This window comes from Delphinus delphis, chromosome 8 (assembly GCF_949987515.2).
Source record: "Delphinus delphis chromosome 8, mDelDel1.2, whole genome shotgun sequence".
NCBI classification, from domain to species: Eukaryota; Metazoa; Chordata; class Mammalia; order Artiodactyla; family Delphinidae; genus Delphinus; species Delphinus delphis.
This window is the reverse complement of record NC_082690.1, coordinates 97,157,992-97,180,321: the sequence shown is the minus strand read 5'-3', so window position 1 is coordinate 97,180,321 and position 22,330 is coordinate 97,157,992. Positions and strand designations below refer to the sequence as shown.

At 45.8% G+C, this 22,330-nt stretch overlaps 1 protein-coding gene across 1 annotated transcript in view; it reads left to right on the top strand.

The window, feature by feature from the left end:
• The window catches only part of LRP4 (LDL receptor related protein 4), a 52,683-nt gene extending 31,310 nt beyond the window's left edge, over positions 1 to 21,373 (top strand). The window contains exons 27-39 of the mRNA XM_060018809.1: positions 25 to 250; positions 607 to 910; positions 2,272 to 2,490; positions 2,653 to 2,787; positions 3,619 to 3,727; positions 8,924 to 9,068; positions 9,336 to 9,449; positions 10,285 to 10,420; positions 12,959 to 13,026; positions 13,597 to 13,684; positions 15,472 to 15,613; positions 18,120 to 18,615; positions 20,988 to 21,373. Of these exons, the coding sequence (XP_059874792.1) occupies positions 25 to 250; positions 607 to 910; positions 2,272 to 2,490; positions 2,653 to 2,787; positions 3,619 to 3,727; positions 8,924 to 9,068; positions 9,336 to 9,449; positions 10,285 to 10,420; positions 12,959 to 13,026; positions 13,597 to 13,684; positions 15,472 to 15,613; positions 18,120 to 18,452 (2,019 nt within the window). The 3' untranslated portion in view covers positions 18,453 to 18,615; positions 20,988 to 21,373. The remainder of the gene's footprint in view (positions 1 to 24; positions 251 to 606; positions 911 to 2,271; positions 2,491 to 2,652; positions 2,788 to 3,618; positions 3,728 to 8,923; positions 9,069 to 9,335; positions 9,450 to 10,284; positions 10,421 to 12,958; positions 13,027 to 13,596; positions 13,685 to 15,471; positions 15,614 to 18,119; positions 18,616 to 20,987) is intronic.
• The last annotated feature ends 957 nt before the right edge of the window (positions 21,374 to 22,330 follow it).

The window sequence follows — 22,330 nt, the reverse complement described above, 5'->3', positions numbered from 1 at the left end:
CCGTACCCTCTCCTTCCTCTACAGCGAATTGAGGCTGCTGATCTGAATGGTGCCAGTCGGCACACCCTGGTGTCACCTGTGCAGCACCCATACGGCCTCACCCTGCTCGACTCCTATATCTACTGGACTGACTGGCAGACCCGTAGCATCCACCGTGCCGACAAGGGTACTGGCAGCAATGTCATCCTGGTGAGGTCCAACCTGCCAGGCCTCATGGACATCCAGGCTGTGGACAGGGCACAGCCACTGGGTGAGAAGATCCCTAGGGCTGTACGCCAGAGCCTCTGACTTCCTGGGGGTATCTCAACATCAGAGATATATCCAGAGCACAGAGATGCCTTTACAACCCGAGAGACAGGGACCTGCCTAAGCCCCCTTGCAGGATCAGGCTGTGTTCCCTCTGGGTATGGCTGGTACTGCAACAGCAGGGTGCTGTCACCTTCAAAGGACTCCTGGAGACACCCCTGCTCCTTCTGCCTCTTCCCTGCCAGGCACCGAATCCTGTTATGTAGAATAGCAGACAATCAGGCACAAAAAACTAGGACCTTTACAAGATTCAGACCATATTCCAGGCTGGGTGTCAAAACTCGTGCTTCTCTTTCTCAGGTTTTAACAAGTGCAGCTCGAGAAATGGTGGCTGCTCTCACCTCTGCCTGCCTCGGCCCTCTGGCTTTTCCTGTGCCTGCCCCACTGGCATCCAGCTGAAGGGAGATGGGAAGACCTGTGACCCCTCTCCTGAGACCTACCTGCTCTTCTCCAGCCGCGGCTCCATCCGGCGTATCTCACTGGACACCAGCGACCACACAGATGTGCACGTGCCCGTTCCCGAGCTCAACAATGTCATCTCCCTGGATTATGACAGTGTGGATGGAAAGGTCTATTACACAGATGTGTTCCTGGATGTTATCAGGTATGAGGGTCCCCGAAACCTTCAGGAGACACAGACCTGCTTCTGACCTTTGATGGGTGAGGTTATGGTCTGTGTTGACCTCTAAATGGACTAAGTGATTCCGCAACTTGGATAGTGAGTTCTGACCCTGAACTGTATGCTTTATAGTGTTATCACTTACAGCAGAGTTTCAAACTTTTGTTTTCTTTTGTTTATTTAAAGATGATGAAGTGTTTCAAGATTCTTTTTTTTCTGGTCACGCCACTTGGCTTGTGGGATTTCCCAACCAGGGATTGTGTCCCCTGTGGTGGAAGTGCCGAGTTCTACCCACTGGACCGCCAGGGAATTTATCTATTTAAAGATTAATAGGGACTTCCCCGGTGGTCCAGTGGCTAAGACTCCACACTCCCAGTGCAGGGGGCCCAGGTTCGATCTCTGGTCGGAGAACTAGATCCCACACACATGCCGCAACTAAAAAAGATCCTGCATGCCGCAACTAAGACCCAGCGCAGCCAAATAAATAAATAAATATTAAACAAAAAAAGATTAATAGAAGCCCAGTATGTAAAACAAACAGATAAAGTCAGGCTGGGGACCCGGAGCTTTCTACCTCTACCATTGGGCTCTGCAGGAGCTCCAGTGGTCCTCTAAGACTCATTGATCAGTTGGCCTTGTAGCCAAACCAAGTATCTGTATTATAATGCAGGAACGCTGGCCAAATGCCAAGGCTTATGGTTATTTACAAGGTTGTGTTGGGTTTTGTTTTTTAATATTTTTTGTTTTATTTATTATTATTCCAGTTTTTTACCCCGACACAGCTGAGGAATGTGGTACCCTGTCACTAGTTAGAGGGTTTTACCATGGCAGAGATTCTCACGTAGAAGAACAGGAGCATTCCCTTTTGTTCTCCCTGAGGGGTGTATTAGAATCTGGGAGCTGGTGGGCATATGTAGTTTACAAAAGTCCCCCGTGTATTTGTGACATGCCCCCCATTCTGAGGTTGAATTCCCTGGTGTAGGACTGCTATAAAAATGCACAGTAGATTTTGGAAAAATTTGCCCTTTCTCATAATCACTATCTAGCAATCCTTGTCTCCTCCTTAAGGTGTATGGGGTTTATTAACCTGTCTTTTGGCAAGACGTGGGCCCAGATGCCCCCTACTTACAGCAGGAAACACTCTGTCCTCCCAATAATTTATTCAGTTTGGCAGATACTTTGAATACCTACTGTGCTAGATGCTGAGGAATGTACTTATACATACTTGGTCCCTGCCCCTGTGGGGCTTACAGTGTAGTGGGAATCCAATTATGGGAACATGGATGAAAGGGGTATCAGCCTATTGCTGATCTGGTCAGTCATCCAACCCTGGGCTGTTCCCCAAGGCGAGCAGATCTGAATGGCAGCAACATGGAGACGGTGATCGGGCGTGGGCTGAAGACCACCGATGGGCTGGCAGTGGACTGGGTGGCCAGGAATCTGTATTGGACAGATACAGGCCGAAATACCATTGAAGCATCGAGGCTAGATGGTTCCTGCCGCAAAGTGCTGATTAACAACAGCCTGGATGAACCTCGGGCCATTGCCGTTTTCCCCAGGAAGGGGTAAGTTTTTTGGCCAGCAGAAAAGAGACCCAGGGAAGAAGGGCCTGATGAAGAGGCTCTTGAAAGATGCCTGTATATTAATGGTATCTGGGTGTCCCTGTATTCTCTCGACTTCTGGATGCCATCTTCCCATGCCTTGCTGATGGCGCTCTTGTGTCCCAGGTACCTCTTCTGGACAGACTGGGGCCACATTGCCAAGATTGAACGGGCGAACTTGGATGGCTCTGAGCGGAAGGTCCTCATCAACACAGACCTGGGTTGGCCCAATGGCCTTACCCTGGACTATGATACCCGCAGGTGGGAATCCTGTCCCAGACAGCCTCCTGGAAATCAGGTGGGCAGAGGAGAGGATGGTTGAGATTGAAGTAGTGAAAACAAACAAGTAGAAAGCTCCTTGGTAGGTAGGGAAAAGCAAGCAGTGAGAAGTATGAGGGCACACATTCTTGGAGCAGGTGTTGCTGAATCCAGCACTCAACCCTCAGGCGGGGATTATCTGGTTTTCCTGTTTTCATTTGAATGCTTTAGCAGAGCAGATCCCACCACCCCCATCCAGTTAACCGATTCTTTGCATTTGTTGCTCTCCTGATCCCATCAGGTATTGGAATTTGCAACTCCTGATCTAGGTTAAAAATACTGGAGGGCAGGAGAAGAGGGAGGAAGAGGCTCCAAAGCAGTCAATTCTCCTTTCTGCTCTCAGAAGAAGGGAAGGGAATCAAAGTCACCTGGAGAGTTGGACTGGAGGAGAGGAATGCCTTCTTCCGTTAACTTCACTGAGCTCTTTGTAGACTGAGTCTCTTCTTGAAGGGCGTTCACAAGAATTTGGGCTTTGATTCTTGGGTAGGAGTCAAAGGGTTATCAAGTCGTTGAAGATGAGACTGGGGGCTGGCTCCTCCGAGGTCACTAGATTTCTACCCTCCGCAGAACAGCCCTGGCCTCCCCACTTATGAGTCACCAACCAAGTTCTGCTCTTCAGCTTGGGGGGATTCCCAGTGACCTCTCATCAAGTCAACTTGACTGCTCACAGCACCTGCCAGTTCAGCTCAGGAGGGGACAGCTAGCTCCCTGAGGGCAGGGCTGGGCTACCTGGCAAGTGTCTTCAGCAGCTGCCTTTTCTCCTTTCCTTTACAGGATCTACTGGGTGGATGCCCATCTGGACCGGATTGAGAGCGCCGACCTCAGTGGGAAGCTCCGGCAGGTCTTGGTCAGCCACGTGTCGCACCCCTTTGCTCTCACTCAGGTACTGGCTCAGGAGAGAGGTAACTAAACCTCCTTGACCAGGGGTGTTTCCTCGGGGTTCTGCATCAGCAGCCTCAGCCCCAGGTGCTACTGAACAGGTTTGCTATGGAAGCTCATTTTAGGGGTGATTCTTGTACACTGAAGCCTTGCCACTATGTGCCCTGCTGCTCCTGCTGTCCCATGTTCTAACATTCGAAGCAGTGGCTCTCAAACAGCTGTACGGAGTCAACTGTGGAATTTGTTAAAATGCATATTCCCGGGCACTGGATATAAAGAATCTGCCTCCTGAAGGTTGGGCAAAGAATATTCATTTTAACAAGTTCCCCAGCTGATCCCAGTGCTGTGGTCCCAGCATGCAAGCTCAGGCAGCTTACTTTAGTGGGCAGAGGTGTGGAGTGGCTGAAAGCCAGAGTTTTCAGGCAGGTAGCCGGTCGGTAAGTGTTTACTGAGTGAGTACCTCCCATGAGCCAGCTCTGTGGGTTCAAGTTCTGCCTGTGTCATGAAGTAACTATGCAACTTTGACAAGACAGTGAACTTCTCTAAGCTTCACTTACTTATAAAATAAATGAGTTTAATAATAGCATCGGGCTTCCCTGGTGGCACAGTGGTTGAGAGTCCGCCTGCCGATGCAGGGGACACGGGTTCATGCCCCAGTCCGGGAAGATCCCACACGCTGTGGAGCGGCTGGGCCCGTGATCCATGGCCGCTGAGCCTGCGTGTCTGGAGCCTGTGCTCCGCAACGGGAGAGGCCACAACAATGAGAGGCCCGCGTACCGCAAAAAACAAAAAACAAAAAATAATAGCATCCTCCTGAAATATACACAAAGCATTAGCAGAGTATCTGGCACTCAGTGCGTGTTATTTCTAATCATTTTATTTAGTATTAGCTGTCACTATTTTAGAGTTCTAATCCTGTATAATAATTCAAGAAAGGAAAAAAGGTATACCAAGCCTGGGGCCAAAACAGGGATTCTCAATCATTTAAAAATCTTTGTCCCTCGGGAGGAACACTCCCAAACTCATTCTACAAGGCTACCAACACCCTGATACCAAAACCAAAGATGTCACAAAAAAAGAAAACTACAGGCCAATATCTCTAATGAACATAGATGCAAAAATCCTCAACAAAATACTAGCAAACAGAATCCAACAGCACATGAAAAGGATCATACACCATGATCAAGTGGGGTTTATCCCAGGAATGCAAGGATTCCTCAATATATGCAAATCAATCAATGTGATACAGCTACTAACAAACTGAAGGATAAAAACCATATGATAATCTCAATGGATGCAAAAAAAGCTTTTGACAAAATTCAACACCCATTTATGATAAAACTCTCCAGAAAGTAGGCATAGAGGGAACCTACCTCAACACAATAAAGGCCATATATGACAAACCCACAGCCAACATCATTCTCAATGGTGAAGAGCTGAAACCATTTCCTCTAAGATCAGGAACAAGACAAGGTTGCCCACTCTCACCACTATTATTCAACATAGTTTTGGAAGTTTTAGCCACAGCAATCAGAGAAGAAAAAGAAATAAAAGAAATCCAAATCGGAAAAGAAGAAGTAAAACTGTCACTGTTTGCAGATGACGTGATACTAAGAGAATCCTAAAGATGCTACCAGAAAACTACTAGAGCTAATCAATGAACTTGGTAGAGTTGCAGGGTACAAAATTAATGCACAGAAATCTCTTGCATTCCTATACACTAATGATGAAAAATCTGAAAGAGAAATTAAGGAAACACTCCCATTTACCACTGCAACAACAACAAAAAAATACCAAGGAATAAACCTACCTAGACAAAAGACCTGTATGCAGAAAACTATGAGACACTGATGAGAGAACTTAAAGATGATACAAACAGATGTAGACATACCATGTACTTGGATTGGAAGAATCAATATTGTGAAAATGACTGTACTACCCAAAGCAATCTACAGATTCAGTGCAATCCCTATCAAACTACCAATGGCATTTTTCACAGAACTAGAACAAAAAACTTCACAATTTGTATGGAAACACAAAAGACCCTGAATAGCCAAAACAATCTTGAGAAAGAAAAATGGAGCTGGAAGAATCAGGCTCCTGGACTTCAGACTATACTACAAAGCTACAGTAATCAAGACAGTATGGTACTGGCACAAAAACAGAAATATAGATCAATGGAACAGGATAGAAAGCCCAGAGATAAACCCACGCACATATGGTCACCTTATCTTTGATAAAGGAGGCAAGAGTATACAATGGAGAAAAGACAGCCTCTTCAATAAGTGGTGCTGGGAAAACTGGACAGCTACATGTAAAAGAATGAAATTAGAACACTTCCTGGACTTCCCTGGTGGCGCAGTGGTTAAGATTCCACCTGCCAACGCAGGGGACACGGGTTCAATCCCTGGTCCGGGAAGATCCCACATGCCGTGGAGCAGCTAAGCCCGTGTGCCACAACTACTGAGCCTGTGCTCTACAGCCTGCGAACCACAACTACTGAGCCCACGTGCCACAACTACTGAAGCCCGCGCACCTAGAGCCCGTGCTCTGCAACAAGAGAAGCCACCGCAATGAGAAGCCCGTGCAATGCAACGAAGAGTAGCCCCTGCTCAGCACAACTAGAGAAAGCCCATGCACAGCAACAAAGACTCAGTGCAGCCAAAAATCAATCAATAAATTAATATAAAAAAACACTTCCTAACACCGTACACAAAAATAAACTCAAAATGGATTAAAGACCTAAATGTAAGGCCAGACACTATAAAACTCTTAGAGGAAAACATAGGCAGAAAACTATGACTTAAATTAGAGCAAGATCCTTTTTGACCCACCTCCTAGAGTAAAAATAAACAAATGGGACCTAATGTAACTTAAAAGCTTTTGCACAGCAAAAGAAACCATAAACAAGATGAAAAGACAACACTCAGAATGGGAGAAAATATTTGCAAACAAAGCAACTAACAAAGGATTAATCTCCAAAATATACAAGCAGCTCGTGCAGCTCAATATCAAAAAAACAAACAACCCAATCCAAAAATGGGTAGAAGACCTAAATAGACATTTCTCCAAAGAAGATATACAGATTGCCAACAAACACATGAAAGAATGCTCAACATCACTAATCATTAGAGAAATTCAATTCAAAACTACAGTGAGGTATCACCTCACACCCGTCAGAATGGCCATCATCAGAAAATCTACAAACAATAAATGCTGGAGAGGTTGTGGAGAAAGGGGAACCGTCTTGCACTGTTGGTGGGAATGTAAATTGATACAGCAACCATGGAGAACACTATGGAAGTTCCTTAAAAAACTAAAAATAGAACCACCATATGACCCAGCAAACCCACTGCTGGGCATATACTCTGAGAAAACCATAATTCAAAAAGAGTCATGTATCACAATGTTCCTTGCAGCACTATTTACAATAGCCAGGACATGGAAGCAACCTAAGTGTCCATTGACAGATGAATGGATAAAGAAGATGTGGTAAATACACATGATGGACTATTACTCAGCCATAACAAGAAACGAACTTGAGTTATTTGTAGTGAGGTGGATGGACCTAGAGTCTGTCATACAGAGTGAAGTAAGTCAGAAAGAGAAAAACAAATACCGTATGCTAACACATATATATGGAATCTAAAAAAAAAAAAAAAATGGTTCTGATAAACCTAGGGGCAGGACAGGAATAAAGACGCAGACATAGAGAATGGACTTGAGGACACGGGGAGGGGGAAGGGTAAGCTGGGAGGAAGTAAGAGAGTAGCACTGACATACATACACTACCAAATGTAAAATAGATAGCTAGTGGGAAGCAGCTACATGGCACAGGGAGATCAGCTCAGTGCTTTGCGACCACCTAGAGGGGTGGGATAAGGAGGGTGGGAGGGAGATGCAAGAGGGAGGGGATATGTATGCGGATATACATATGCATACAGCTGATTCACTTTGTTATACAGCAGAAACTAACACAACACTGCAAAGCAATTATACTCCAATAAAGATGTTAAAAAAAAAAAATCTTTGTCCCTCGGGCTTCCCTGGTGGCGCAGTGGTTAAGAATCTGCCTGCCAATGCAGGGGACACAGGTTTGAGCCCTGGTCCGGGAAGATCCCACATGCCGCGGAGCACCTAAGCCGGTGCACCACAACTACTGAGGCTGCGCTCTAGAGCCCGCGAGACACAACAACTGAGCCCACGTGCCACAACTACTGAAGCCCGCGTGCCTAGAGCCCATGCTTCACAAGAGAATCCACCGCAGTGAGAAGCCCACATACCGCAATGAAGAGTAGCCCCTGCTCACCTCAACTTGAGAAGGCCCACGCGCAGCAACGAAGACCCAATGCAGCCAAAAAAAAAAAAGGAATAAACAAAATAAGTAAATTAAAAAAAAAAACAATTAAAAAAAATCTTTGTCCCTTTTTGACAAACATGCACTCTACCTGTATTCTGCATTGTATACTACCGGCCAGTAAGATTTTGTCTGGCTTTACTTAATGATAGGCTTTTCCCCACCCCGTACTCCAAATGTAAAACTACAGGATTATATTGAATTTAGTTTTTCAATCTACAAGTTTCCCCTGAGGTTTCTGATGTATACTGCAGGGATGGGAGGGGAACCACCTACAATGCCCTTCCCCACGCCTGGTAGAGAATCTCAGGATCACTACGTTAGAGGGCAGCTGCCTGCAGAAGTAACCAGAGGACTTGGGCCAGGGCTCTGAGTGATGGGCCCAGAAGAACAGGGACCTAGAACGACTTGCCCCCGCCCTGGCCCCCGCAATTTACTCCTGTTTGCTAGGTACAGGAATTTATTTATTCACTGAGCCACTGGGTCAACTGACTGAGGACTAAGTGTTAGTGCTGGAAATTGAGAGATGAATGAACCACATTCTTGTTCTTGAAGAACTTAATCTGGCAGGACAGATAGACATGTAAACAAATGACCATAGAGCGTCGAAACTCACCTGTGGAAGTGAGGACAAGCTCAGAGCAGCATGGAGAAAATGGTGAATGCTCTATGGATTGGGGGAGATTTCCTGGATAATGTCATATTTGGGGATGCACAGGAGCTGACATGGATAAGGGAAGAAGAGGGCATTTGGACAGAGGGAACACACGGGCTGAGGCACGGAAGCTGTACCAGGGTCTGCCTATTAATAGTTACTCTTTTTGGGGTTTCCCTATTGAGTAGCAGGACAGGTGGATCTACTGGACAGACTGGCAGACCAAGTCAATCCAGCGTGTTGACAAGTACTCAGGCCGGAACAAGGAGACGGTGTTGGCGAATGTGGAGGGACTCATGGATATCATCGTGGTTTCCCCTCAGCGGCAGACAGGTGGACTCCAGGGTCCTGAGCCTGCTTCCTTACCATTGGTGGGGTTGGTTGGTCACCCTGAGGACTGTTAATAACCAAGACAGAGCCACAGGAGAGCCTTTTGGTTCACATCTTAAGTTCTTAGACCTTTCAGCCCCCTGTCGTTATACCCTTCCTGCCCCACGGTCCCTGGGAGTAAGGTAGCCCCAAATCTCCTTTTTGAGAAGTGTCAAATTAGGAGACTTGATTCTGCCCCAGGCCAGACATTCACATCTGCTTTGCCCCCAGGGACCAATGCCTGTGGTGTGAACAACGGCGGCTGCACCCACCTCTGCTTTGCCAGAGCCTCAGACTTTGTATGTGCCTGTCCTGACGAGCCTGATGGCCGGCCCTGCTCCCTTGGTGAGTTGGACTAATTGGCCTCCTGGAACAGCAGAGCCCTTGGAAGGGCAGGGGATCAGCAGCCTCAGCTTTGTTCTTCTGGGTGAGATTTCCCCTCAGGGGTTCTTACAGCAGAGTGACTGGGAACAATGGGTTTGAGCTTTGGGATGGTACAGACCCAGGTTTGTCTGGCTTCTGGCATTTACTAGGATGGAAATCGGGTCTCCTGATTCCCTGATCCCTACTGTGACCTGTGCACTATCCTCTCTTTTGCCCTTTGTGGGCCAGCTAGCCCATCCGGAGCTATTACTATTGGAAACTGGGACTTCCCTGGTGGCGCGGTGGTTAAGAATCTGCCTGCCAACGCAGGGGACACGGGTTCGAGCCCTGGTCCGGGAAGATCCCACATGCCGTGGAGCACCTAAGCCCATGCACCACAACTACTGAGCCTGCGCTCTAGAGCCCGTGAGGCACAACTACTGAGCCCACGTGCCACAACTACTGAAGCCCGCGTGCCTAGAGCCCATGCTCTGCAACAAGAGAAGCCACTGCAATGAGAAGCTCGCGCACCACAATGCAGAGTAGTCCCCACTCGCCACAACTAGAGAAAGCCTGTGAGCAGCAACAAAGACTCAACGCAGCCAAATAAATAAATAAAATAAATAAATTTATTAAAAAATATATATTGGAAACCAAATCCTTTTTATGTACAGTATTAAGAAGGACATCTAACAGGGGTGCCTAGGATCAGGGCAGCTAAAAAATTGCTTTATCAAGTTCTCCACATGCTACTCTTGGACCATATGTAGATATTTGTGGCTCCAGTGATCCACTCCAGTCCTTGTTTTCTCTCCAGTACCTGGCCTGGTGCCCCCAGCTCCCAGGGCTACCAGCGTAAGTGAAAGGAGCCCCGTGCTACCCAACACGCTACCGACGACCTTGCGTTCTTCTACCAGCTGGACCCGCACATCTCTGGAGGAGGTGGAAGGGAGGTAAGTGGGTCAGTATGGAATTGGGGGCTCTTTGATTCAAATCGCCATGCCCTGCCAGCAGAAGACCGTAGGCCCAGCTTGATGATTCTGGCAGATGGGAGGTAGATCACATCATTAGCCACCTGTCCCTGCTACTTGGAACTGGAGATGATATTTAGACTTGCAGGTTGTTGCAAATAATTCTTTTTTTTTAGCTCTGAAGGCAAGAAGCTTTAAGACGAGCTTTAGAGAGAAATCACTCAGGAGGAGTTTCTGCCCGGCATTCCTCCTTCTTCCTTTCTTTCAGTGACGTTTGCTCTCACAGAACAAGTTTAGCACGTGGTCTTGTCCTACAGTTTACTTAGAAGCCACTAAGTCATAGTGGTCTCTGGGCTGTGGCTTTTTAACTTGGGACATCCCCAGGGATGTGATGGCCTTAGTTTATAATGACCTGTAACACTCAAACGCACATGCATGTATGTGCATGTGTACACACACAGACACACACACACACACACCCCGTTATTAAATAAGCAAGCATAACCATGAACGGCTCTCAAATTAAGTGTAAAACATTATATTTCATTAGACTGAAGGTGCTGTCAATTTAAAATGCATCCTGATTTGAGAGATTAAACTGAAAAAATGACCAACAGCAACTGTGAGATGCCATTAATTGTAAGACACAGTCCTATCTCAGAGATATTAGAATATAGAAAAAATGCACATCTTAAAATTGATGAAATATCATGTTATATTCCATTTAGAGAAAGTCTTATAAATATGTTTTTTATTTACACCTTGCAAAAAAATCATCTGAAAATACAGATAGGAGTAAAAAAGAAATAAGTACTCATGTGTAATTACCTTTAGTGTTTTTTCTGATTTGATATATGTGTATATTGTGAAATGGTTACCACAGTAAGTCCAGTTAACATCCATCACCACACATATATACTTTTTTTTTTCTTATAATGAAAACTTTTAAAATCTACTCTCTTAGCAACTTTCAGACATACAATATTGTTAACTATAGTCACTATGATGTACATTACATCCCCAGGACTTAACTTATCTTATAACTGGAAGTTTGAGCCTTTTGACCATCTTCACTCATTTTGTCCACCCCCAACCTCTGGCAACTGCCAATCTGTATGGTATCAATTTATCTATGAGTTGGTTTTTTTTTCTTTTTCAGATTCCACATATAAGTGATATCATATAGTATTTGTCTTTCTCTGTCTGACTTATTTTACTTAGCAGAATGTCCTTTTTCATGGCTGAATAATGTTCCACTGTATACCTATACCACATTTTCTTTATCCATTCATCCACTGATGGACGCTTAGGTGGTTTCCATGTTTTGGCTCTTGTAAATAATTCTACATTGAACATGGGGGTGCAGATATCTTTTTGAGACAGTGATTTCATTTCCTACTCTTACTATACTGATGTCTATCTTCCCAGGCATTCTTCTATTAGAACATTTTTCATTGTAATATTATTTTTAATATCAACAGTAGCTTAAAAGATAATTAACACGTGATTTCAATTCTGAAGGCAGAAACATAGTAATAATTCCAAATAAGACCACTAGACTCAACGTCCCTAAAATGATAAGATTTGTACATGATCAAACTTATTCTATATGCCCCATTTTCTCGTTAGAAGAGTTTATATAGAAAAGCAAACAGATATAAATGTGTACCTTTCTCACTAAATTTTAAGCACAATCATTATTAATCTGATTTTATTCAGGTTTATTTAGAAAACTTTTGAACCCTACTCAGATATTTTCTTCCTATCAGAGTTGCATCTGAAGACTCAGTACATCTTGGTTTCGGATGCTCCTGCAGGTAGCTCTTCTCTAAACTTTTAGGACATGTCTTTACTTGCCAGCTCATAACGTGCCACAAAGGAGTTACCGTCTCAGCATTTCAAGTTAGTTATCCAAGCCCTCTCTCTGGATGTCTTGCATATTCCCTTGTGAAAGAATGAAGGAAAGAAAAACAATATATTTTTTTAAGTCTCTCTAGACCTTGTGATAATCTTGATCCAATCCAAGGTTTGCTTGGCTGGTAGCTTAATAAAGTCTGCTATTGATGTCCTTAGTATTCTTTCAGCTCACTCCCAAACCTGCTTCTCCTTTTTAAAGAATCCTCTTTAAAGAGTACATATTTTAGGGAATTCCCTGGTGGTCTAGTGGTTGGGACTCTACGCTTTCACTGCCGAGGGCCTGGGTTCAATCCCTGGTCAGGGAGCTGGGATCCCACAAGCTGCACGGCCAAAAACAACAACAAAAAAGAGTACACATTTTAAAACACATTTAAACATGATATAGCATCTTGAAGACAGTGGCTCATGCTGATTTCTCTGTATTTTCTTGTCCTGCCCTCTCCTTGCTTCTGCTATCTCCTGTCTGGTATAGTCTCATATCTGAAAGCCCCACTCCCAGGCCTTTAGCCCTGTCCTTCACAGGACTGTCCCCATTTCCTGGCAGAAGGCAAGATCTTTGCTGAATATAAGTAGCCTTCACATTCAGTTTTCTCTGCCCCACAGATGCTCTGAAAAGGATGCCCGGCTGGGCCTCTGCACGTATTCCAATGAGGCCGTACCTGCTGCTTCAGGTAAGCCCTCAGTGCCCAACTGTTTTGAAAAACAAGATGTAAGGAATCTAAGTCTCCATTGATATCTTGCAGAACCTTCATGGGAACTCTTTGGTGTTGATGAACCCTTTTCTTAGACTAAATCCATAAAAAGAATAACCATAATAGCTGCCACTTATGGAGTCCTTTCTGTGTGCTAGGCACTTGTTAAGCCATATTTATGTGCGCATGCGTGTATGTATATGTATTTGTATGTACACACTCACCTTCAATCTCCACCAGCCCTGTGAGCAATTTATTATTTACATTTAACTGATGAGAAAACACAGGCTTAGAAGTTAAGCATCTTGCTTTAAGTCACACAGCTAGTAAGTAGTGGAAGTGGGATTAGAGATGCTGACATAGTGATAGGTTTCTTCTCAGCCCCCTCCCCCCTCCCGCTGTGGCCTCTTCTCTGAGAAGGAGGCCCCTAGCCATCCTCAGATGGTATGGGATGCAACAGCTACAAAAGGAGCCCTCCATCTTCCCACCCCTCACACCAGCTAGAAGATTGTCGGGGGTCCCCACCTAGCGTCCCTCTGCTCTTCCTAGGGGAAGGACTTCATGTCAGCTATGTCATCGGTGGACTCCTCAGCATTCTGCTTATTCTGGTGGTGATCGCGGCTTTGATGCTGTACAGGTAACCTCAGCCCCACTGCAGTGGCTGTATGTTTGCTGTATGTCCCATTAGCACGTTTGGGACCTCCTGAAGTTGACAGCTCACTGATTCCACCTATGACCAGCCTCATTTCAAGGTTGGGTCCCTGGTCAGAGCAGCAGAAGGGAAGGGCAGAAACCTGAATGTGTACCCTTCTTCCCCAGTCACAGCCCAAGCAGTTTCCTCATTTCATGACCACAGCAACGCTTGGTATTTTCCTTATACACTAGGATACTAAGGACACAGAGGGTGTTACCCAAGTTCACACAGCAAGAGGCAAAGCTGGTACTGACGCTAGCATCTTTGCTTTTACCACCACTCTACACTACCTCAAACCACTGAAGCTGGAAATGATCTTCTCTTCACACAAACACAACTCTTTACTACAATGTGGGGTGATAGATACATCATTGCTCGGTAGGGATCATCCTGGGAAGGTGGAATGTGTAGTATTCAATTTAGAATCTTCCTTTTATGACCCTCTCTGTATATATTTTCTCCTAAATGCTTTATATGCAGCTTGCAGCAAAAATGTCAGGATTTTGCTGCTACTGCAGCAGCTTCTACTAACAACAACAACAATAATAGTAACACCTACCACTTAATGAATATGTATCAATGTCACAACCCTTGTAATACAGGTATTATTATTCCTCACTTTACAGATGGGGATCTAAGGTTCAGAAAGTTTAGATTATGTCCACCAATACCCCAGTCAGTAAGTAACAGAAGTGGCATTGAAACGTAGGTCTGTTTTGACTCTAAAGCTCAGTGTATTTGTTATCTATTGCTGTATAACAAATTACCCTGAAACTTAGCAACTTAAAATGACAACCACTGATTATCTCACAGTTTCTGTGGATCAGAAATCTAGATGCAGGGACTTCCCTGGTGGCGCAGTGGTTAAGAATCCACCTGCCAATGCAGGGAACACAGGTTCAAGCCCTGGTCCGGGAAGGTGCCACATGCCGTGGAGCAACTAAGCCCGTGTGCCACAACTACTGAGCCTGCGAGCCACAACTACTGAAGCCCACGCGCCACAACTACTGAAGCCCGCGCGCCTAGAGCCCGTGCTCCACAATAAGAGAAGCCACCGCCAATAAGAAGCCCATGCACCACAATGAAGAGTAGCCCCCACTCACCACAACTAGAGAAAGCCCACATACAGCAACGAAGACCCAATGCAGCCAAAAATAATAAACAAATAAAATTAAAAAAAAAAAAAAGAAATCTAGATGCAGATTAGCTGGGTGCCTCTGCCTCAAGGTGTCTTACAAGGCAGCAATCCAGGTATCAGCCAGAGTTGTGGTCTTATCTCGAGGCTTGACTGGGGAAGGATTCCCTTCCAAGCACAGGATTCAGTTCCTCGCAGGCTGTTGGCTAGAGGCCTCCCTCAGCAGTTTGTTGCCTTGTGGGCCTTTCCATAGGACAGCTTTCAACATGGCAGCTTGCTTCCCCCAGAGCAAGAGTAAGAGAGAGCGGAGGGAGGGAGGGAGAGAGGGCAAACTAAGATAGAAACCAGTTTCCTTGTTAGGAGTTTCCTTGTAACCTAATCTAGTATCCCTCACTTTTGCATGTTCTGTTCATTAGAAGCGAGCCACCAGATCCAGCCCACACTCACGGGTCAGGAATTCAGAAGGTGTGAGTACCAGGAGGCAGGGACCACTGGGCCCTCTTAGAGGCTGCCTGCCACAACTTGGGTTACAGCTTCCCCAGATATTATCCCCATACAGATCTGAACTAATTTCTCATCACTTTTTCTCCTAAAGACACAAAAAATCCAAGTTAACTGATCCTGCAATGGGGAACCTGACCTACAGCAACCCTTCCTACCGAACTTCCACTCAGGAAGTGAAAATTGAAGCAATCCCCAAACCAGCCATGTACAATCAACTGTGCTATAAGAAAGAGGTAAAAATTAAAATTTATGTCCAAGAGTTTGTTTTTGGAGGGCGGGGGTGGATTATACTCCAGTTGCCTGAGTAGATCAGTAAGGGATGCTGGGTAGTCCATCTGCCATTTTGGAAGTTATAGTGAACAGAAGAATGGGATGTGATTCGGGTTTCTGGAGAGGTCTATAACTTCTGAGGGACCAGCTTGAGGGGCCCTAGTGAGAGTAAGGTTAGAAAGCAGATCCCAGAAGGTTTAGGTCTGAAAGCATGTGAGTGTGCACCTCCCTGCCAGGAGATATTTTCCCAGGCTCAGGGGTTCCTTCCCTCCTGGAGCTGTCATTCCCCAGCAGTGAGGCTGTGCCCCTCTGAAATAACCCCAAACTCCTAGGAAACACCAAAAAACCCAAGAGCTCCTGGACTCTCCCTTTCTAACCTCTGATCCAAGCTTTTGGCACCTGTGGTTGGGAATGGCTGGAGTTCTGCTATTCTTCCTCTTATCACATAATCTAGAGGGATTTCTCTAGAATCCTGGAAGTTTATATGCTTTTGTTCTTTTAACTCCTTTGTTGCTGCAGTGAAAATGTATTTGCTAAATGTTTAGGCATGAAGAATAGTCCCGTTTTGACTAGGGAATATAGCCTGGGACTTAGATTTTCCTAGTCTGATATGACCCTTGTTTTTTTCTAAAATCCTGTAACCCTTCATTAGAAATTATCCCTTATGAGACCTAACCCATCTACTCTCTTGGCCTGTCTAGCACAGTCAAAGCCAGCCCTCACACCTATAGGGCATAATGAATACACTTCATACAAGAATCATGTGATTTCAGGATCCATGAATTTCCCTATTAAAACAAAGCGTCCACTACAAGCCAACACAGAAGCTGCAGGGATAGCTTGCAGATTTAGGGATGGTAGACCCCTTCTCTGTGAATATCTTTGAGAGAAAGACTCTTGAAGCTTCTTGGGTTCCTGGAGTGTCTGATGCCCCAGAAAAGAACCCCAATGAGGGCCCTAGGTTAGAAATTAAAATCATGTGACTCTTTCTCCTGTTGTATGCTTTTTCCTCAGCAGCTCTTTCACCCCTCTGATAGTCTTTCACCCTTTCTCTTCTGATTTCCTCTTGATTTCAGGTACCTGTTGCTGTGTGTTTGTAGAGGGCGTGGTATCACCCAAATTGCTAGTGCCACGTCACCCACATCTCCCTGACTTACCCCACGTGTCTCTCTGATGAAGACACTGAGTGGTCTGCATCTTGTCTGACACTAATTCAGCTTGGAGGGTGTGCTGGCTGACTGGGCATGTGTGTGCGTGCCTTGATCAAGGGAGCTGTCCCTCCCAGAGGGCAGGGACCATATTTTATATTGTTTAACCATCAAAGTATCCTGCTTATTGAAGGGAAGGGGCTCAATAAATATCTGTGGAACTGAACTGTTATTGAAGTAGAGCAGCAGTCGCAGGGCTCTTGGCAGGAACACCATCCCAGGGACAGAGCCCAAGCCATGGCCCATTTTCTCTTGGCAGTGGCGGCATGTTGGTTGGTATCCCCCAGAAACCAGGAGTACGGCTACCCCTTGAGGAATCCATAAAGGGAGAAGCCTGAGTGGAACTTAAGGCTGTCCTTGGAACGATCGCAGGTTGCTTGGAAATGGCCCTGAGGCTTCTGGGAGTAGAGCCAGAATAACCTCCCACAAAAGCTTATAGGTTACAGTACCCCCAATGGATTGACAGAACTCAAGTAAGAGGGTTTTCTAGAGCCCTCCTGTCTTACCTTCTAAAACTTTTCTTCTTAAGAAAGTTAGAAAGAAGAGAATTAAGAATAAAATAGCACATGAAACTGTATTCAGTATCTTATAATAAGCTATAATGGAAAAGAATCTGACCATATATGTGTGTATATATATATATATATATATATAACTGAATCACTTTGCTGTACACCAGAAACTAACATTGTAAATCAACTATACTTCAAAACAAAAAGGAATGGCACCAAAGTAGTTTAAAATCTTGAATAAATGCACATTTAGTTGCTTTTGTCAATTGCTTCTGATCATGTATATTAGCATGCTGTCCCATTAATAAACCCCATTAGCAATGTAATAATAGCTAACATGATCTAGTGCATGTTATGCGTCAGGCACCTACTAATTGCATTGCGTGGATTGCCTCATTTAACTCTCACAGCCATTGGTTATGAGGTACGGACACTGTTACTCTAAAGAGGTGAGCCTGAGTTTGGGAGATGTTCAGTAATTTGCCCGAGGTGATGTAGCCAGTGAGTGGCTCACGGAAGTCACGGTTCTCCCTCCTCCCTGTATGATAATGGTAATAATCATCACAGCTGCTCCTTTCCTTTTAGGCTCAGCCTCATACATTTGCTCTGATTAAATTTCCCCATTTGTTTGTGGGATTTTTGCGCTCTTCATGCCCACTCTTAGCCCATCCACTTCCTTTCTAAGTTCGTCATGAGATCCTTTACAGAGAGCCAACCAACTGACCGTGTCTCTCCACTCCCCACCCTAGGGTGGACCTGACCATAACTACACCAAGGAGAAGGTCAAGATTGTAGAGGGGATCTGCCTCCTGTCTGGGGACGATGCTGAGTGGGATGACCTCAAGCAACTGCGCAGCTCCCGAGGGGGCCTCCTTCGGGATCATGTATGCATGAAGACAGACACCGTGTCCATCCAGGCCAGCTCTGGCTCCCTGGATGACATGGAGACGGAGCAGCTGTTGCAGGAAGAGCAGTCTGAGTGCAGCAGCGTCCATACCGCAGCCACTCCTGAAAGACGGGGCTCCCTGCCAGACACAGGCTGGAGACACGAACGCAAGCTCTCCTCAGAGAGCCAAGTCTAAACGCCCATGTTCCCTTCCCTTCCTACCTGCTCCTTCTCCTTGGTGGGCTTCAGTCCCTGAGCTCGCTTATACAGCAGGCCCCTTTCCTGTGTGCTCGTCCTGCGCCGCCTCCTCCCGCCTCGTAACTGCTCCCAAGCCCTCCACTGGAGCTGTTTCCACCTGGGTTCGTAACTACCTGTGCACAAGAAATGATGGGGCATCCTGAGAATTTAGACCTGGATTTTACCACGAACCTCACCTCATGCACGCCATCCTGAGCCCCCTTGAAACCAGGCTCAGTAATGATTCCTCGTCAGTACAGAGCTCCACCTCCCCTTCCCCTGGCACCCTCAGTGCCTGCCCCCCAAGAGCTGATGATCCAGGACTGCACTCGCTCCATCAGAGCTGGCCTGACCGCATCTCTGAGGGAACTTGCTGACCGGGGGGCTGGGGCGGGGGGGTGGGGGGTCATGGGTAAAGAGAGAGATGAAGGATAGAGGCTGAGAGAAGGAGGAGTCAGCCCAGCTGGCATGGGCATCTGGAAAACCTCCAGCCTCGAGTGCATTGGCAACATGAAAAAGCTTTTAAGGGTGATTGGGCCTGGGTGTCCTCTCCACTGCCGGCCATGGCTATTATTCTTGCCCTGACAGTTGTTGTTTCTTCAGCTGCAGATACTGATGAGGTCTGGGTATGGCTCAAGCTGTTCTTCCTCCTGCTAGAATGTCTGGAGCCTTTTCTACCTTCAGATGACTGGGGGGTCTCTATCACACGGCCGCTGGCTAATAGGAATTCCCTCCTGCTGCCTCTAGCTTGTGAGCCGGTGTCTTGAATGCGTGTGGGACCCTCAGGGGTGGGTCTCTGCAGCGTCTGAGAAGCACTGCTTAGACCAGTCTTAGCACATCCCCTGAACTATAATGTTCTGCCACTTTCTCCTTCCTCATTCTCTGGGATTCTGAGCACAGAGATCCTGAAGCAACTCTCCAAAGCAGGGCCAGAAGTTTTCATACATGGTCAGGAAGAGCGATTGGTTTAGAGACTTGAGGCACCCAGGGCTTAAAGGGAAGTATCCATGAAGCTGAGCCTCCTGTGTTCTCTCTCAGGTGCTCAGGGATCTAAGTGAGTAGACAGAGCCTGCGGCTGTGGGTGGTGAAGTTCCCATTCCGACTCTTCCCAGCTAAGTGACTCCCTTTTCATGCTGAGGTGCCATCACTTGGTTCATGCTTATTCACACAAAAGGCATGTGTGTCACACTAGTGTCAGGGGAGTTGAGACTTTTTACTGTCCTAAAACTTCTACCTAGCTCTTCTTTTTTGGGGAGGAGGGGAGGTGCCTAATTTGCTTTTTCTGACCTAGCCTTGTAGGCACGTATGGTGAAGAGGCCTAAATAAAGATGCAGAGTGGGGGGCAAGGAGTAGGAAGGTAGAGAGAACCACTGAGGAAGCCCTTTCAGCCCAGGGCAGATCCAGACCTCTTTCACCCAGGGATCAAAAGCAACAACAGGAACTGAGAATGGAGTGGGGGTGCTTCAAGGGGAATTTTCCAGATTTGAAACACGTCCAGGGGTTCTTGGTATTGAGAAATCAGCTGCCAAACGTGAGTGAAAAGGGAAGATCAGAGCAAACCTTTTCTGGTCAGTTCTAAGACCGCTAGAGACAGGTGCCAGGCTCTCAGCCCTGCTCGCAGTAGCCAGCCCCAGGTCTAGACCCTCATAGGACAGCCAGGCCAGGCCAAGCAGGCTTTTCCAGTACACAGAGTGGGAAAGGAAAGGTCCTCCTCCTGGGAGGAAAGGGGGACATTTCACACTTGATGGGGCAGTAAAAGAAGGAGCCCTTTGGGTCCTCAGACTCACGGTTGGGCATGGGGAGAAAGTAGCAAAGTGGCATTTTCTTGAACGGAAAGGGGGAAGGATCTTATTGCACTTGGGCTGTTCAGAATGTAGAAAGGACATATTTGAAGAAATATCTATTTGAGCACTGATTTACTATGTAAAAAGCAAAATCTCTCTGTCCTAAACTAATGGAAGTGACTCTCCCACGCTCATGTGTAATGGTTTTAACGTTACTCACTGGAGAGATTGGACTTTCTGGAGTTATTTAACCACTATGTTCAGTATTTTAGGACTTTATGATAATTTAATATAAATTTAGCTTTTCTTAATCACCTTGCCTGGCTTGGAGTCATGACTAATAACTGCACCTGCTCTGTCTGGCAGAAACATGCTGTGGAAGACCTGCTTGCAAACATCACCTCTAAGTCCCTTGGGGATGTGAGGACACTGAAGAGCAATAAAGGGTGGGAGGTTCCTGGCTGGAGGTTCAGCTCATCTTGAAAAGACAGGTTAAGACCAGAGTTCATTGGCTTCTGAAATCCTTGTTTCCTCTAGAGGAGGGTGGCTGATAGGTTTCATCTTGAGTGCCAACTCTGGTTGGTCATGGCTGCCTGAGGTTCTGTCCAGACCCAATGGGAAAAGTGTCATGATGGTTAGTGGCGTCTCCTTTGGGCACCAAAAGGAAGTGTCATGGCATGTATACCATGTATCTTCTATTTCTGTTCTAGGTCTACGAGGACTTCAGTGTCACAGAACTTGACTTTGCCTTTCAGTGATGGTCACTGGCAAGACTGTCTGATGTCTTGAAATAAAAGTACTGGGATGGGGACAAGAAGGGCTAATTCCAGTCCTAGATCTGCCTCTAGCTCTGTTTGATCTTAGTCATGTTTTACAGTTACTCTGAGAATGGGTCAATCAACACTAAGATTCCTTTTATTTTTAAAAAGCTGTCTACTCATAGCTCATCCACTACATCTCAAGCCTAGAACAAGGCATTGGGGATCTCTTTTCAGGTATCTGGACAAATAATACCTCTCAGTGAAGATTGGGAATCATGCAAGTCTTAATGCCAGTTATAGAATTTGATGTCAAGGGTCAATAGTTGATTTTCTAAGCCATAAACCATTTATAGAACATTGCTCCCATTCATTCATTCATTCATTCATCTGCTAGGGGCTGGACACTACCCAAGCATGACCAAGAAAGATTATCACAGAGCTTAGAGTCTACCAACAACCCCACCTCCCCCCCAAAAGAGAAAAAAAGCAAGAAGGATGGAATCCTTTTGAATGTAAGTGACAAGAGATCTGAGTATAAACTGCAGTGTATAATTCTTCCAACTTTGGTGAGGGATAGATGTGCTAGAACAAAAATAAGTGGAATAGCTCAAGGACAACCATCCACCATTCTTTTTTGGGGAAAAAAACCCCCAAAAACACAACAGAGAGAAAAAGAGGACATTTGAAGCAATGAAATCTAGCCTAATGCACAAGCCTGTATACCTGTAGGAAGTACCCCTTTCCAGAGCCTCAGAATAAGTGCCCTTTTCCATAGCCTCAAGCTATGAACAGTGACCACTAGAGCTGGGAACTCAGGAAGAACTTTTCAAATGGGAAGAAAAAATGAATGCATTGAACACACACCATTTGCTTGCAAAACTGCAAGTGTTTCTGGAAGAACAAAATTTGTTGAGTGTGTTTTGCTAAACTGTGACCATCCTGCTACTTCAGAAGGGGATGGGAGAGGACCTGATGGCCCAGGTCTTGACGAGAATTTGACCACTAGCAAATGAGAATTTTGTAACAGCGTCAAGGACTAGCACCCTGTTTTCAGGTTATGCTGGCTCTTAGTTTCCTAATCAGTAAAATGGAAAGGCTGAACCAGATGATTGCTAAGGTCATTTCTGGCCTGAGACTTCTATTTATGTTCCTTCCAGGAAATCTTGGGGCTGAAACAAGAGTTGAGAATTCCCTGTCTGGTTTTTTGGATATAAAACCTAAAAATGATAAGTAGGGAGATTCTGAGTCAAATTCTAACAAACGGGGCATATTTTTGCAAACTAATTATGTTC